General features: G+C 34.9%; 1 protein-coding gene across 3 annotated transcripts in view; it reads right to left on the bottom strand.

Annotated features, from left to right (window-relative positions):
• The window catches only part of PAK5 (p21 (RAC1) activated kinase 5), a 152228-nt gene that overhangs the window by 11545 nt on the left and 124230 nt on the right, over positions 1 to 16453 (bottom strand). For all 3 annotated transcript variants that reach the window (XM_074209458.1, XM_074209459.1, XM_074209457.1), the window contains exons 5-6: positions 4677 to 5156; positions 2726 to 2859 (exon numbers count right to left, since the gene is read on the bottom strand). In XM_074209458.1, the coding sequence (XP_074065559.1) occupies positions 2726 to 2859; positions 4677 to 5156 (614 nt within the window). The remainder of the gene's footprint in view (positions 1 to 2725; positions 2860 to 4676; positions 5157 to 16453) is intronic.

Raw genomic sequence — 16453 nt, 5'->3', positions numbered from 1 at the left:
GAAATGATCTAAAGGCCATTTGATCCAACTCCCTTAACTTTTGAATGAGAATACTCCTTCTGCCAAGAGAAGTTAAATGATTTGCTTAAGGTTCCATAGCAAGTTAGTGGCAGAACAGAGAGCAGATTTCAGGTTTACTATTGTGATCCCTCTGATATCCAGATGGGATTTTAAAAACCTCTACACAATAATATTCTATTTAACATTCATTCAATTCATAATAAGCAATTATTTATATTTGTGTCTGACTTCTACTGTGATAACACTGATAAATGATTTTATGATCTCATTGATGAGATTGTCCAATGGTGAATATCTCCACCAAGGTGATAAAACATTTACAAGAGTAGGTAATGGAAAATATTTTTGATTTAGTGGTACTGATCAAAGTTCATACTAATGCAGTAATTCCAAATAGTTTCTGAATATTTTTAACAATATCAATGAAATCATACACTAAAGTTATAGAAGTAACAGGAGTAAAGTTACAGGAATAACAGGTAAGGTAGATAGAGAAAAAATGTACTATTTTGGGAACATATTATCTCTTTTTTGTGTAAGATTATCTAGGCCACTTAATTAGGCTCACTCAAAAGATAATGGAGATATTTTTGGATTAAACAAATGAAGAAAATATGAGTTAAGGAAGAAAGAGAAGGGAAGAGAAATGGACCAAAAGTCTTCATCTCATTTAGTTGCTTGTGAAACATGTTGGTCATTTTATCTGACCTAGCAACTGCCAAACTGTCAAACTGCCAGTGTTGACATCTAACAAAGGCATACAAAGCTGCAATTTCTTTTGACAGTTATGGTAATTGCCCAGGAGGGAAAGCCAATATTTATTTTGGAATTTGTTTTGTTGGCATCAACCAAATGTGTCTTAAATTATTATAGTACAAAATGTCCTAATCTTCCTTCTAACAGCATTCTTCTACAACATATGGGATTTTAATTTGCTCCAAGTATACAATAAATGTCTGCAGGTGGTCTATAAGAATAACTGACCACATTGCACTGTTAACCACCATTTGAAAAGTCATCTCTCAGAAGTTCTGCTTTAATTTGCCAAGATATTCTAAGACAGATCTCTAACTCAATGACTTTGAACTAATCAGGGTTAGCTGAACTTCACAGTGTTGTGGTTTTTGGTTTGTTTAACCTCACTGAACTATGCAGACTATAATTCAGAGGAAGGTGAATGCTATTTATTTCATTTAATCAATTAATCAATATTTATCAAAATTCTTAACTTCCTCTATTGTATAACCACAGTTTATAGTTTTGTTCATTCCAGAGACATTCTAGTGTAATTCTTAACTGTCTCCTCCTACTAAAAGGAAAATTAGAAGGCCAAGAGATAGAACCACTATGTTATATCAGGAGGATGAGAAAGATTAGCAGTCAACTGGTAACATTTCCATGATTTAATCATAAGAAATGAAGTAATTTTTAAGGAAGAAAAATGTTTCCTTGGAAATAAATTTGGAAAGATTTCTTGTGTTGCCACATGAACAAATTCCCCTTTGAACTATTATCTTTATGATCTGTTCTCAGGTAATTGCAGAGCACATTGTCTCAGGAATGAAGAGAATTGCCTGTCTGTATCTAGCCATATGCTAGAACTCCCCTAAAGACAAAATCCTACCAGCTGAAATTGCAGTGAAAATTAGTGGATATCCTCATTCACTTTAATATCATTTTCTTTGCTGGGTAACCCAAATTGTAAAATGACAGAGCATCAACATGTAGCAGTTCATAATTTTGTGCTTCATCAGTGATCTACAAACAGTTCCATCTTCACAAGCTTCTCTACCTTCTCCTCACAGAGGCTTACTCTTGTGGATCCACTTTCATTTATGAAAGGAGGCAAGAGTCACAAGCCACAAGATGTAAAAATACTTCTTAATCTTTCAAGGTTATTTCAAAACAAAACAAAAATATATTTCTTATATGTTAACTAAACTATATTCTATGACTGGTTTTATAACTGCCATTTTTTTATCTGAAATAGAATGTAAAATGTCTCTTTGTCTGACATCCCTGTTCAATTTCTTAAAGCACACTGTATTAATAAACTTCCTCCATGCTTGGAATACTACTTAATTCTGCCTCTTAGTTTTCCTTAGGTTCTTTAAAGAAGATGCTACTTGAGAAAGTCATACTTGCTCCCTAAACTTCTAGAGTCACCCCAAGAGTCACCCCAAGTATCCACTAACTACTCTGAATATATATATACATATATATATATATATATGTATATGTAGCTACATGATACATATACATATAGCTATTTATTTATATGTCATTTCCCCCTCATTAAAATATAATCTTCCTGAGGGCAGGGACTATTTTTTTCTCTCTTGACATTCCTACCACTTTACAATAAAATTCACAGTACAAAGAAGGCATGTACTAAGTGAATCAATGTTGATTGAGTAAAAAATAATATAATGTGGTCTTATAATATTTATCACTGAGAATTTATCATTTGCAAAACCATTTTAACTTTAATTCAATAGAAATTTAAATGGGGATTTATTCCTTGGATATTATATGTGGGGGGGGGTAGTATGATTGTAAGATACAATGCCTAACTATGAATTCCTTACAATTAAATTAAAACATTAACAAGAATGGTCTAAGAATCACATTAGTCACCTGTGAGAGAAAGGAAGTGCATGAAAACAAGTCTTCCAGGAATCTCTAGGTATGAAAAAAAACTTACCTTGTGTTAGTTACTATATCAGTCAAAGCCCCACCTTCCAGGAATTCCATAACAACCCACAGCTCATCATCAACAAGGTAACTATTGTACATGTCAACCACATTTTCATGGTGGTAATCTCTCATTATCACAACCTGTACAAAAGAAAATAATATAATTTGACTGTTATTTGGTAAAGAAATATCCTGGAACAATGAACATGGTATTGAATCGGGCCAAGAGAACCTCTCATCTACTTGCTGTATTAACCTCGGCAAATAACAAAACTTCTTTGTATATCAGGAGATTCTCTAGGACTCATCCACTAAGTCATATCCAACTAAGGCTTTATAAATGCCACTGGTGTCACACACCAGAGTTGTTCTGACTATTAACCTATTAGACTTTTAAAACATGTATGTGTTAAGAATAGTATTCGATTCTTACCCTAATCAATTAGTTAACACCATAAGTTGAATATTAAGGAACTTTTCTTTAAAAAAATCTTTTTAATATGTGGACAAGTTTTTAAACAATCAAAAAGAATGTGTAATGTGGGAACTATTGGATGAAAAGTAGATGATGTCATATAGAAAATATCTTGTGATTGGTTTAAAAGAATCGTTGTCATACTTCTTGGACTAATTATAAAAATAGTAATGTGGTTTGAACAGTTTATCAATCAGGTGGTAAACTTGATTATTCCCCTTGGAAACTGGGGGTGGTAATGAGCATATTAATGGTATACAAAGAAGATTCTTAATGAATCAAATAAGATTCCATAGATTTTTTTAAAAGACAAGTCATGTATTTCACTATATGACTGTCTGAAATTTTATAGCTTCTGATACTTGATCAATTAATCTCCCAAGAATTTTTTGAGAAAGTCCTTAAAAAAGAGAAGGGGTAAAGAGGTTAATAGCTTCTGGGACTTGGGTAATGTAGGTTTTAGAATTATAATTGTTGCTATTAATAGTTCAAGTAATACTTTCAATGATATAGCATGCCTCTAGATAGGGCATTAACAAGAATGACTTAAAGATTACATATTGATTGTCAAGGTCCTGTATTAGATGGGGGAAAATAAATTAACTAGGATCTTTGAGTGACATTTAAACACTAAATAAGTTTACTTAATAGGAGTATATCTGTCAAAATACTCTTCTACAGACTCCATGAAAACCCAGAGCTAATCATCAACAATTTCCCATCATTGTGAACAAATGACTTTACAGCTAAGAAATCTCAGCTTTCTCATTCACAAAGAGTATTCTTTCATGGAAAACAAAAATTATTGATTTTGTTAAGAAAAAGAAGACTGAGAAAGGAAAAATGAAAACCACTCAAGTCCCCCCAAGTATTGAAGCCAAGCTGGGATCTGCTGTAGTGGATAGAGAGTTGAAGCAATCTTATTGTTTTGTATTATTGTTTTTGTATGTCTTGGTTGTCTTTGGTACTCCGGTGAAGATTATGGACTCCTCATAATTTTAAATGAAAACATAAAATACCCAGGATTACAAAGGAAGACAATTGTGTGGGGATTTTGAAAAGCCAACAATAAGCAATAAGCAATTTTTGCCCTATTTAGTTGCTTTACTCTCTGTGTGACCTGGGACAAAGTCCTTAACCCCTCAACTTTAGTTTCCTCCTCTGTTAAACAAGGGAACTGGATTAAATGGTCTGAGGTCTCAGCCCCAATCCAATGCTCTCACTGTAAATACACTCGAAAGTCTCTCATCTTCCCTGATTATGTGGCTTCATTAGAGAATACCCCCACATTCTATGCACTCCTCATACAAAGGTGTCTAAAGAATATTAAGAATATTGATTTTTCCATCTCCTCCCTTTCCAGCTACATTTAACACAGCTTCAAAAATTGGTCAACCAGAACATCCATGTGATCACAGGACTCTTATCAGTAGACCAATCTTTTGAAAAAAATAATAGAAATTTCCCAAGGCACATGATTTACCTCATTAAAAAGCAGCTCACGCCGCTGTTGTTTCCTGAGGTCCATTTTCTTGACTGCAACCTGTCTTCCTGTGTGTTTCTCGGTAGCAATGCAAACTATTCCAGTTGAGCCTTCTCCAATTTTAATGAAGTTATCAAGATATTCTTGAGGGTCACCAGGGCTAACCACAAGTTGCAGAGTAGCCCTGAACTGCTCATGAGACACCCTGGAGGACTGTTGGTCTGAAGATGAACCCCAACTTGGTGGGGGATAAGCACTTGGAGAACTTGGGTAGGAGGCTGAGGCCATGTACTGAGAACTGATCTGGAAATCAGATGGGCACAATTGAGTAGCATTGAAAAACTCAGAAGAATGTGGGTAGCCACCCGAAGCTTGAATAAATTTGTTCTGACTTTGAGGTAGTTTGCCTGGGCCACGGTAATAAGTGTCAGATCCAGACCCGATGGGGCTAATAGCTATCTGGGCTCGATCATAATCCATCTGGGGAAGCAAAGAATAAGAGACTTCATTGGTTGTCTTCGTATCAATATCAATAAGAGCTAATCAATTCCTAACATTGGTTGAATGAGGAATGTTATTGTTCCTAAACTGAGTAAAAAAGTAAAGGGAAAGACTTTCTTTGGTACCCCCCTTGTTTTCCTTTCCTCCTCCCAGGATCTAATATCAGGATGAGTTATGTACACATTATTATCATGCCTTAAGAATTATTAGTCACTTAGTATAGATTTCACTAAATATGTGAGCTCTCCTTTGATAATTTAAATTTTGGGCTTTGTCTCTGAAATGAAAGACTTCGTATTGCTAGAGGAATTGAAAGCCTTAGGGAGCATGTGTACTACAGTGTCCTAGAATCACACTATATGGATAGCTATCTTCACTGACTTCCCATAAGGTTGTAGAGTTTCTGGATTCTGCTACCTTACTTCTTTCTCTTCTTTGGGTGGGTAACTAGAACCTAGAGTCTACCTCACTTACTGTTCAGAACCCTCTACTCATATTGTGTCTCACCTGTCTAGGCTGAATAGGGATCTATGGTTCACATCTCTTCTATCATCAAAATGTTTGTTTTGTTCTCATTTATTTTGGACCTCACTATTTGTTTCCTAGAAAATTCTACAGACTTATTAAAAGTTTGAGTGACTAATAATAGCTAAATGACTATACTTGTGACTAATAATAGCTAAATGACTATACTTTCCCCTAAAATAATTTTTATAATTAGACATTCTTTACCCATAAAAGGGACTTTATAATGGCTGCATTCCAGGGAAGTTCTGTTCTGAATTCCTCTAGTCATAATCCAATTCAATTCAAATAAAATATTTACTTTCTATTTACTATGCATGAAGCAAAAAAAATAATGTAGCATAGTGCATATCAAGCTAGTCTCCCTGCCAGAATGACCTGGATTCAATTTCTGTCTCTGACATATATTTACTATATGACCCTGATGATGACTTTCAACCTCTCACTGATCTGAGTAATACTAAAACGTCTTAACTTTTGTATGTCATGGATGTCTTTGGTACTCTGATGAAGACTATGGACTCTTCAGAATTTTAAATATAAATATAAAATGCCCAGGATTACAAAGGAAGACAATTGTATGGGGATTTTTAAAAACGCCAAGTTCATAGATTGTATGTCACACATAATTTGGAGATCTGTATTGGTAGCAAGAGTTTCCTCATCAGAAGTCCCTTCTATTGATGAAATTATAGGTATATACCATACACATATAGGGTTTTTTTGGGGGGGGGCGTTGCAAGGCAAAGGGGTTAAGTAATTTACCTAAGGTCACATAGCTAGGTACAAATATGATGCTCACTATAATAAGAAGCAACATTATTATTTCCATTCCCATGCATGTCTTTTTAAAAAAATAAGTTGTTTAGAGTTCCTAAAAATCCTCATTTTTCTCTGTAGAAAACTTGACTTCTCTTCAGAATTATTCCACTCTACTAGTTGGTGGGGATACAAACACCAAAACAAAATATTCCCTATCCTCAAGGAAGTTACATTTTTCTTTTTATATTATATAAGGGACATAATCTAACTGTCTACTTTATTTTGCATGAATTGGATATGAAATACAAATAGTGGATACATAACAAATGCTACTGTTAATACTAAATTTGCCATTGAGTTCTAATGTTAAATATTTAAGGTCATTAAGTATTGATTAGAATGTCCTCTACAAGTTTCTGAGGGTTTATCTTATTTAAAAGAAACATGCTAGATAAATGGGGAGGGAGAAAACAAATACCACTATTTATTAAGAAGCTATATCAGTGTCAGGTTGTCTTTAGAGTGAATTATGGTGGAAAACATTTGGGAAAATGGGAAAGTTCAATGGACTGAAAAACAGGTGTGGCTTTGAAATATTCTACAAACCACTTGGTCAGAAAGAAAATATAGATGAGCATATCAGAAAATAGACCCAGCACAACTTAAATTTAAAAGACATGTTCAATAGGTGGAATAAGAACACTATTCAGAAAAACAGAATAACAGAAAAATTTTATTACAATTTGCTAATGGGTTGTTTACATAACCACCCCAGTCCCTAAAACCATTCCTTTTCTTCCTTCAGTGTTTGATATTTGCCTCTCCTCCCTAATTTTTAGGGGACTTCAACACACATAATAATTTTCCCTCAAATATCCTAACTATTCAGTTCCTCAGTCCAACTCATCTTCCATGAAATACTCTTTCACTCCCCACCTTAATCACAAAGATGATCACACATTTGATTTTACCATCAAAAATATACCACTTTCAAGTTCAAAAAGTCTTATTTTCCCCGCATTACATGCAAAAAGCATGGTTCAACATTCATTTCCAAAAATGAGTTACAGATTTTCTCTCCCTTCCTCCTATACAACTTCCTCTCATTGAGAAAGTATGTTACTTGGTATAGGTTAAAAATGTGTAGTAATGAAAAACATTATCATAATAGTCATTATAAAAAAAAGTTAACATACAACCCCTCAAAAAGAGAGAGAGAGAGAGAGAGAGAGAGAGAGAGAGAGAGAGGTGGCTAGGTGGCGTAGTGGATAAAGCACCGGCCTTGGAGTCAGGAGTACCTGGTTTCAAATCCGGTCTCAGACACTTAATAATTACCTAGCTGTGTGGCCTTGGGCAAGCCACTTAACCCCATTTGCCTTGCAAAAACTTAAAAAAAGAGAGAGAGAGAGAGAGAGAGAGAGAGAGAGAGAGAAACCAGGGGCAGCCAGGTGATGTAGTGAATAGAACACCAGTTCTGGAGTCAGGAAAACCTGAGTTCAACTTTGACCTCAGACACTTTACTTAGCTGTGTGACAATGGGAAAGTCACTTAAACAAAAAGTCACAAAACAAAACAAAAAACAACAACCCCAAAACACAGCACAAAGAAACTTCAAAAAAAATAAAATATAAAAATGCTTCAGTTTGTATTCAGATACCATCAACTCTATATTTGGGATGTATAGCATTCTTTATCATAAGTCCAGAGTTTTCTTGGGTCACAGCATTACTTAGAAGAGGTAGGTTATTCACAGCAGATTGTCCTGCAATATTACTGTTATTTTGTATAAAGTATACTTCCCATTGCATCTGCTTATGTAAGGTTTTAATGGGAGCATTCTGTTCATCATTTCCCTTAACAGAATACCATCAAAATAATCTTAATCATAGATATGATATGTCACTTCTTTTAACAAAAATCTTCAGTACTTTCTTCCAAGTAAATTTTAAATTCCTTTCTCTAGAATTCAAAATATTGGTCTCATTCTATTTCTCCAATTTTACCCCTTCAACATAATCTACAATTCAGTCCAAATGCAAAAAAAAAACCCAACCTTTGCTCAATTGCTCAATACACTATCATGTTTCTGTGATATTGTTTAAATGTTTTCTGGGGTATCTAGATGTCACAATAGATAGGGCACTAGACCTAAAGTCAGGAAGACTCACCTTCCTCAAATCTGCCCTTAGAAACATACTAGCTTTGTGACCCTGAGCAAGTCACTTAATACAGTCTATCTGTATTATTTGTCTAGATAATATCTGACTAGATATTGTCTGTCTGACCAGAAAACCCCAAATGAGCTCATGAAGAGTCAGACACAACTGAAACAACTGAACATTTCTTACATTCAGAATACCTTGCCTCTCTACCTGCACTTCTTGAGCTCCTACACATTCTTTTTGTTTGTTTGTTTTTGCAAGGCAGTGGGGTTAAGTGGCTTGCCCAAGGCCACACAGCTAGGTAATTATTAAGTGTCTGAGGCTGGATTTGAACTCAGGTACTCCTGACTCCAAGGCCAGTGCTCTATCCACTGTGCCACCTAGCCACCCCCTATACATTCTTTATATCATGGATATTCAACTTTTTAATTCTTCTGGGTCACTTCACCCAACAAAAACTTGTCAAGGGTCACATATATGACCTGTATTTACAATGAATAGAATAATAAAATTTGATAATAGAATGAAGCTTTGAGGGCCACCAAGGAGGGCACACCTGCTTTAAAGATTAATTCAAATGCCACTTCTTCTCAATTAACTTTTCTTCCTCCTTCTGCCTTTACTCTCAAAAAATTTTCATTTCCCCCAGGTACATGTAAAAACAAATGTTGATATTTATCAAAACAAAATAAGAAAAAAGAAAGTGAAAATATTATGTTTCAGTCTGTATTCAGACACTATCATTTCCCCCCCTGCCCCCCTTTGGAATTACCTTGGATCATTGTATTACTGAGAATAGCTAAGTCATTCACAGGATCTGGTCTCAAATACACATGTAATATAAGCTATTCCCCAAGTGATAACTGGCTTGCAAAAAATAAATATTTCCTTTTATCTGCTTTTGGGAATAATTCACATAGATTTAAAATGGTCATCATCTACCCTAAATTCCTAAAGTCAACTCTTGAAGGAGAATAGCCATATATAAAAGAAATAGGGATAGGTTTAGGGACTAGACCTGTGATTTCACTGGAAAAAGGAGCTCCTTGTAAGAAAACTTTACTCTTGCCCATTGGCCTCTTTTTTGTAACTTCAAGTTTTAGTTATATGCCTAGAAAACTGAGAGGTTAAGCTACTTTTATTACATAGGGTTACACAGCCAAGCCAGGACCTCTCAGTAATTCTACTGAAATCCTGCTTTTGAGGCTGGTTATTTATCTACTATGACAAAGAATATCATGAGGATCATTCCAATCCCAATAACACCAATATTTATATGATGCCTTAGGGCAGTTGGGTGGAGTGAAGTGGATGAAATCAGTAAGGCTTATCGAAGTTCAAATTTAGCCTTACAAATTTATTGGTTGTGTGACCCTAGGTAAGTCATGTTTGCCTCAGTTTCCATATCTATAAAATGAGCTAGAGAAGGAAATGGCAAACCACTCCAGTATCTTTGCCAAGAAAACTAAATGGGGACATGAAGAATCTGATATGACTGAAATACCTCAACCACAAATATGGTGCTTTCAAATTTGCAAATAATTTTAAATGTTTCTTAGTTGAGGAAACCAAGACTAGTTCAAAGACATTAAGTGACTTGTTCCTGATCACAAGAATTCAAACTCAAGTCTTTCTGATTCCAAGTCTAGTACTATTTCCTCTATGCAACTTTATTTTTCCATAAATTTTGAACTAAAGGGACTTTGAAAATCATTTGGTTCAGATTAAGAACCACAAATACTTCTTTTAATCTAATGATCATATGGTTTCTTAGAAATAAACTTTGAATTTTGGAAAATCTATTTTTAAGGGACATCTTTGTTTCCAAGGCATTAAAAGAAGACTAATCTAATTTATGAAATCTTAGGTCATTACCTAGGACCAGTGCTTCAAGAACTCATTTTATCAAATGCTAGTTAAGAGTATTGAAATTCAAAGACAAAGCGTCCCAAAATACAACTATTGAGGTTTGAGACAAAGAGGGTCTGGAAAATTGTTGAAAAAAATGGAAAAAATCAATCCTCTATTAATATAAAATGAATGCATATAATAAATATTTTCCATATTATCTATTATTACATATTTAACATATTAAAAGGGGAAAATGCCGCTAGCCTGGAACTGGTCTTTTGAATTACTTTGTCATAGTGTCTATGAGAGAATATCAGGTCTGTCAATGCAGCAGATCCTAAATGTGGTTTAAGAAAACTGACCTAGACAAAAAAAATTCAATTTCAATAGTACAAAAAAATTATTACTTCCAACTAAAAATTGTTACAGTCTGGGAAGAAATGATCTCCATGGGAGGTTCAAAAAAAAAACCAGGCAGTTTTGTGCAAGCATGATTTCATTTCCTGTTTGAAACAGTGAACAGTATATGCCTATTTCCAGTTAATGATTCCCTTTTAGCTTTTCCAGCAACTTTTTCCTATTCCAAATAAATGAAGTCTTGGTGTTAGGAAGCAAGAGGCTTTGCTCTTTCATGTCTCTATTAAAATCCTTTCACCAACTAAGAATGAGGTGCACACAAAAAACCTCTGCATGAGCTGGAAATGAATAATCCCTGGTTAACAACACAACAGAAATACACCCCGACAATGGCTGCAACATCTCCAAGGAGAGGGTTAGACACAGGCTCATGATGTATCACAATTACAAATAATTATAGCAATGAATTCATTTAATCAATCAATTTCACCATCGGTGCGCTGGGGTGGACGGGGCTTAAAACTCTCCACAGCCATCAATTGCTACTATTACTGCTGGCTGTCAGCCAAGAGTCCCCTGATCCATGTACGTTAAATGCACATTAATCTGAATTTGGCAGTGTAATCAAGGACCTAACTGAACTGTGAAATTGAATTCTGCAGTAGAACATCATTTGACCATTTTATGCTAAAGCTGCAAAAAGGGGGGGGGGAGAACAGGCAAGAATGAAATGGGGGGGGGCGAAATCTGCCGCAGCATCAATTTGTCATCATGGGCTTTTGCACAGTGACAAGGAGTTTGTGGCAAAACACTGCTTGGCCATGGATGGGGTTCAGGGGAGAGTCTATGCTCTCAAGGGGAAGAACTGAAGCCCTTAGCTTTCTAGAATAATGGGAAAAGGTTCATCTCATTTACAACAATACTCTAAAAAAGGGCGGTGACTTTTCAATTCTTGAATGAGATGTTTAGAGACTGCTTTTGGGTCAGGTTATTAAAATAACATTAATGTTTATTGCAAAGGAATAAAAAAGTTGTGATGTTTGTAACGACCTCTACCATGGGCTCTTGGTTGGATCAACATATCATTATATCACACAAAAGGAAAACAGTGTTGGAAAATCCAGTCTTTGCAAAAGAAAATAACACATTTTTAGAACAACAATGGCAACTATTGGCTTTGTTTCTCTAGAAGAAGTTACTTTCTGGGACTTCAGGAAAATGTATAAATTTTAATTCAATGAGATACAGGGTTTGTATCTAACTCTATGAAGTATGCAATAGCTCTTCTAGGCTGCTGGGATAATGCCTGTCAATGGTGTCTTCCTTAAGTGACTGTAACTCAAAAGGCTAACATGTGACCATCTGCTTTACAAGTAGTGTCCTTGAGTTTGTAGCTGTGGAGCTAAACCCATTGTGTGAAAAAAATTTGCCAGTGTATGCCATTTTTCCTGCTTGCTGAGTTATGCATACTGTCTCTGATAAAAATTAATGTCTGCCCCATCTCTGGTTATATTCTCAGTATAATGGCCCAAACTCATTGTTTGAAAATTAGACACTGGGAGCAAGGTCCTGTGGTTTATCGATAGTTCTCTCAAAACTACTTATACTCATTTCCTTGCCTGGATGTTCCAATTTTGCATCATTGCTCCCTTTGCTTCTGTACAATGTTCACAAATCTCAGAAACTGATGGACAGATGATAAAAGGACTCCACTCACTTTGGTCTGACATTTAATTTTAGAAGCCTGGGTCATTAAGCATTATTCCTGCCACAATGTACTTTCTGTGGGTAGAAATGAGTTGTCTACAAGCTCATGATTTACTACTAGCGAAGTAGCATAAGCCAGGGGAAAACAGAATTAAGTTCTGCTCCTAAAATTACAGGTATACAGTGATTATTTTGATTCTAACTATCCTATTTGTATATTTTATTTATAATAAAGCATAATATAGTTAATAATAGAACACAAAATAGGTTAAAGACATTGTTCCTTATGGGAACTTACCAATATATGTGTAGGGAATGACCTGTATGAAGGAATGAGTGAATGGAGGGGTAATTACTAGGTTAAGAAAGGGGTGTTTGGTCATTTTTCCTTTTGTATTGTTATATTAAATCATGTCCCAGAGGGGATGCTTCAAACTCACAAAATCCAGATTCTATTTGAGAGCAGGTCAACAGAGCATAAGATGATCTGACATGAAATCCATCAAAGCACCAGGCCAATCTAGGATGTGCTTTGCCTGCTTAGTGGGTTGGTTCACCAACTCCGAATATTATCCAAACATGCCTGTGACCATTTCAACAAGAAGGCCCTTCATTAGAGGGGCAGAGATCATGCCACTTTGAGGGGCAGAGATCATGCCACTTTAGATTCATTTTATTTTTAACACAGATGACAGAAAAGAAAACTTCGTATAATAGCAGAAATCAAATTTTGTTTAAAAAGAACAACGGCATCTAGGGAAGAGATGTATTAGTTCATATGCAAATAAAATCTCTGAAGTATATCAAAAAAGAACAGAAAATAGAACTAAATAATCTATTTAGATATTTTGTTTTAATGAACCTAAATTTAAAGAAACATAAAAACTAGACATCTTAAAATGCTAAATTTTTTACTTCTTTTTATTTATAATTTTCATGTAGTCCCAAATAGAAGCACATCAGATGCAGGATGAGATTCTTATGTGATTAGATCATCACATAGCTAATATGCCTTTGAAAACAAAATTCTCCTGCAATTTTCTGTGGATAGAAAAATGCTGTTGAGTTTTTGGGGTTGCTGATGAGTCTGAATTTTGACTGCTGCTTAGGACCATGAGTCATCACTATTATCAGGTTATTAAAGTTGTGTAAGGCTCTTCCTTCAAGGAGAAGGATGGTAAAAGGAGATTACATGGAGGAACACAGCCAGGAAGGGTTTGTGAAGGGCGCCATCTCCCGTAATGTCTGACTAGTTAATCACAGACAAAATTTAACATGTTGTTTATACCACTCAAGAATATATTTGGTGTTCTAAATAACTAAACCTGTGGATGAAGGTTAAGAGAGAGGACACCTTTTGATGATTTCCATTGCTGCCTTGTTCATGGGCAATAGTGAATAAGATGGTAGTGATATTGTTTAATCATCCACAAACTCCTGAGTGCTAAATACCCTTGAGGGGCAGGAAAAGGCAACAAGAGTCCTAGAGTAATGAGAACAAGAGTCCTAGAGTAATGAGAGAATCTTCCTCATAGCAGGACTAAAACTGAGTTGGGAGTCATGACAATAAAATAACATATAAAAATATGCTTTAAGAGATGAAAAATGTATAGTAGTGCAGATGGACATTCCCAACTGCTAAATGGCAACAGTAAGAAAATATGCTGGATCTGAAATCCATTATCTGAAGATAACTGTTCAGATCATACTTCTGACACTAAGTGCATGACTGTGGAAAAGTCATTCTCTAAGCTTCTGTTTACCTATCTGTAAAGGTAGGTGAATGAAGGTAGATGCAAATGGAGGACCTAATCTATAAAGTTCTTTCTAGCTCAACACTCATAGTTGTTAATCCTTTGAAAGATCCAATCTGAGAATAATATGGCATAATATATTTTTTAATTTAACCTATAAAAGAATAATAAAAAGATAGATATTTGTCTCAGGATTGCTTCTATCTGATTTCCTTTGAAAAAGATGAGAGTGAGATAATAGTGGTAAGAATAATAACTGACACTCACTTCTCATTTGATATAGATACTTGAGTTAAGTGTTCGGTCATTTATTATTCCTATTATAAAGGGAAAAATGAAGCTCATAGAAATTTTTCATGACTTGATAGGGGTCACCTATATAGTAAGAGTTACAGGACCATTTAGATTCATTTTCCTTAATCTGTATCCAGTGGTAGATTCCCAAGATGTGTCAAAGGAAATCAGAAAAAATGTAACTGGGAAATGTTTAACAAAATACAGATAATGTCAATTTGGGGGCCACAAGGATCTTTCTGTATTTCAGTTTGATTCTACTGTTATTGATGAAGTAGAAAAGTTAAAGGACCAGATTCTCTTCTTGAATAACAATCTATATTACTATAATGTTTACAAAACCCCATCTTCAGAAGAGCTCCTGAGATAGTGTATATTATATTTAATTCTACATAAAAAGAAATTAAGGATCAGATAAGTCACCCACTTTTTTTAACAACCTATACTTGTTCCTGAGTAACCTGACTAATTATTTGTGTTTTATCAATTCTTCTTGCTTATCACAATTCGATATAGAATTCCCTGCTCACCTCAAATCCATTTGTACAAGTAATGACCCATTCTCTATATGAACACCCCTACTAGTAGAGGTTTATTGGCTTCCCACTGTGTACAGAGCACTCAGAACATTTCTAGTGCTCCCCCTTCACAAAATACCATATTTTTAACAAGATAGTTGCATGTATTCTCCATCTGTGGTTTAGAGATGTATTTTTCTTATTAGAATGTTAATTTCTTGTACAGGGATTATTACATTCATTGCATTCCTATTCCCTTTGGCTTGCTTAGCTTCTTACACACAGCAGATTCTTAATGCTTGTTGGTTGATTAGGGGAAACTTTTTTTTTTAGGTGTGATAGTCCTGGCCCTCATGGAGCTTACAATTTAGACTAGCAATTCTGAAAGTAATGGTCTGAATACCTCTGTACGTCCTTGACATCTTTAAATGTAGTCTGTGAGGTAAGCACTTTGGGAGGGTCAATAAAATATTTTTTAATAAAACAGATGAAGCAATTAAAAATACTCAATAATTTCTAAAAGTATAAAAGAAATCCTGAGATCAAAAAGTTTGATAATACCTGATTTAGATGAACTTAAAAAGATTAAGACACAAAGAATATATAATACACAATACTGCATATAATACACGATACTCACCTAACAAAGTGTCTTGTACCATAATAGATAAATGCTTGTGGAATTGAAGAGGATTAATTAATGGTACAATGCTGGGGGCATATTAGCAGTCAAAAAGGAAAGTCTTTCTGTAGAAGATTTTTAAAGATAGACAGGAAGTCAGCAGATGAAGAGAAAGGAGAACAACTGAAGGAGCAATGACATGAAGGTGGAAAAGCCTATGATAGGTTTAACTAAATCATGTAATTTAGCTGGGAAACTGAATAATGTGGAAGAAAGTGATGACAAATAAGGTTGGAAGATGAAGTTGGTGCCAGACTGGGGAGGGCCTTGAATGCTTGGGGGACAAAAGGAGTTTGAACTTTATGAGAAAACGGAGTTTAGGAAGATTTTTGAACAGAGGAGTAATGTGACCAATAAGTCACCACTTTATTGCTATCATCATCATCATCATCATCATTATTATTATTATTATTACTATTATTATTATTATTAGTCTATCACTGCTGAGCCTGTAGAGTCAGGAAGACTCATCTTCCCCAAGTTCAAATCTTGCCTCAGATACTTTCTAACTCTGTGATCCTGGGCAAGTCATTTAAACTTGTTTGCCTCAGTTTCCCTATCTGTAAAATGAGCTGGAGAAGGAAATGATACAAACCACTCCAATATGTTTGCCAAGAAAACCTCAAATGAGGTCATTGAAGAACCAGATAGGAGTGAAATGACT

This window comes from Macrotis lagotis, chromosome 1 (genome assembly GCF_037893015.1).
Source record: "Macrotis lagotis isolate mMagLag1 chromosome 1, bilby.v1.9.chrom.fasta, whole genome shotgun sequence".
Lineage (NCBI taxonomy): Eukaryota > Metazoa > Chordata > Mammalia > Peramelemorphia > Peramelidae > Macrotis > Macrotis lagotis.
The sequence above is the reverse complement of the archived record's forward strand: the minus strand, read 5'-3'. Positions and strand labels throughout refer to the sequence as shown.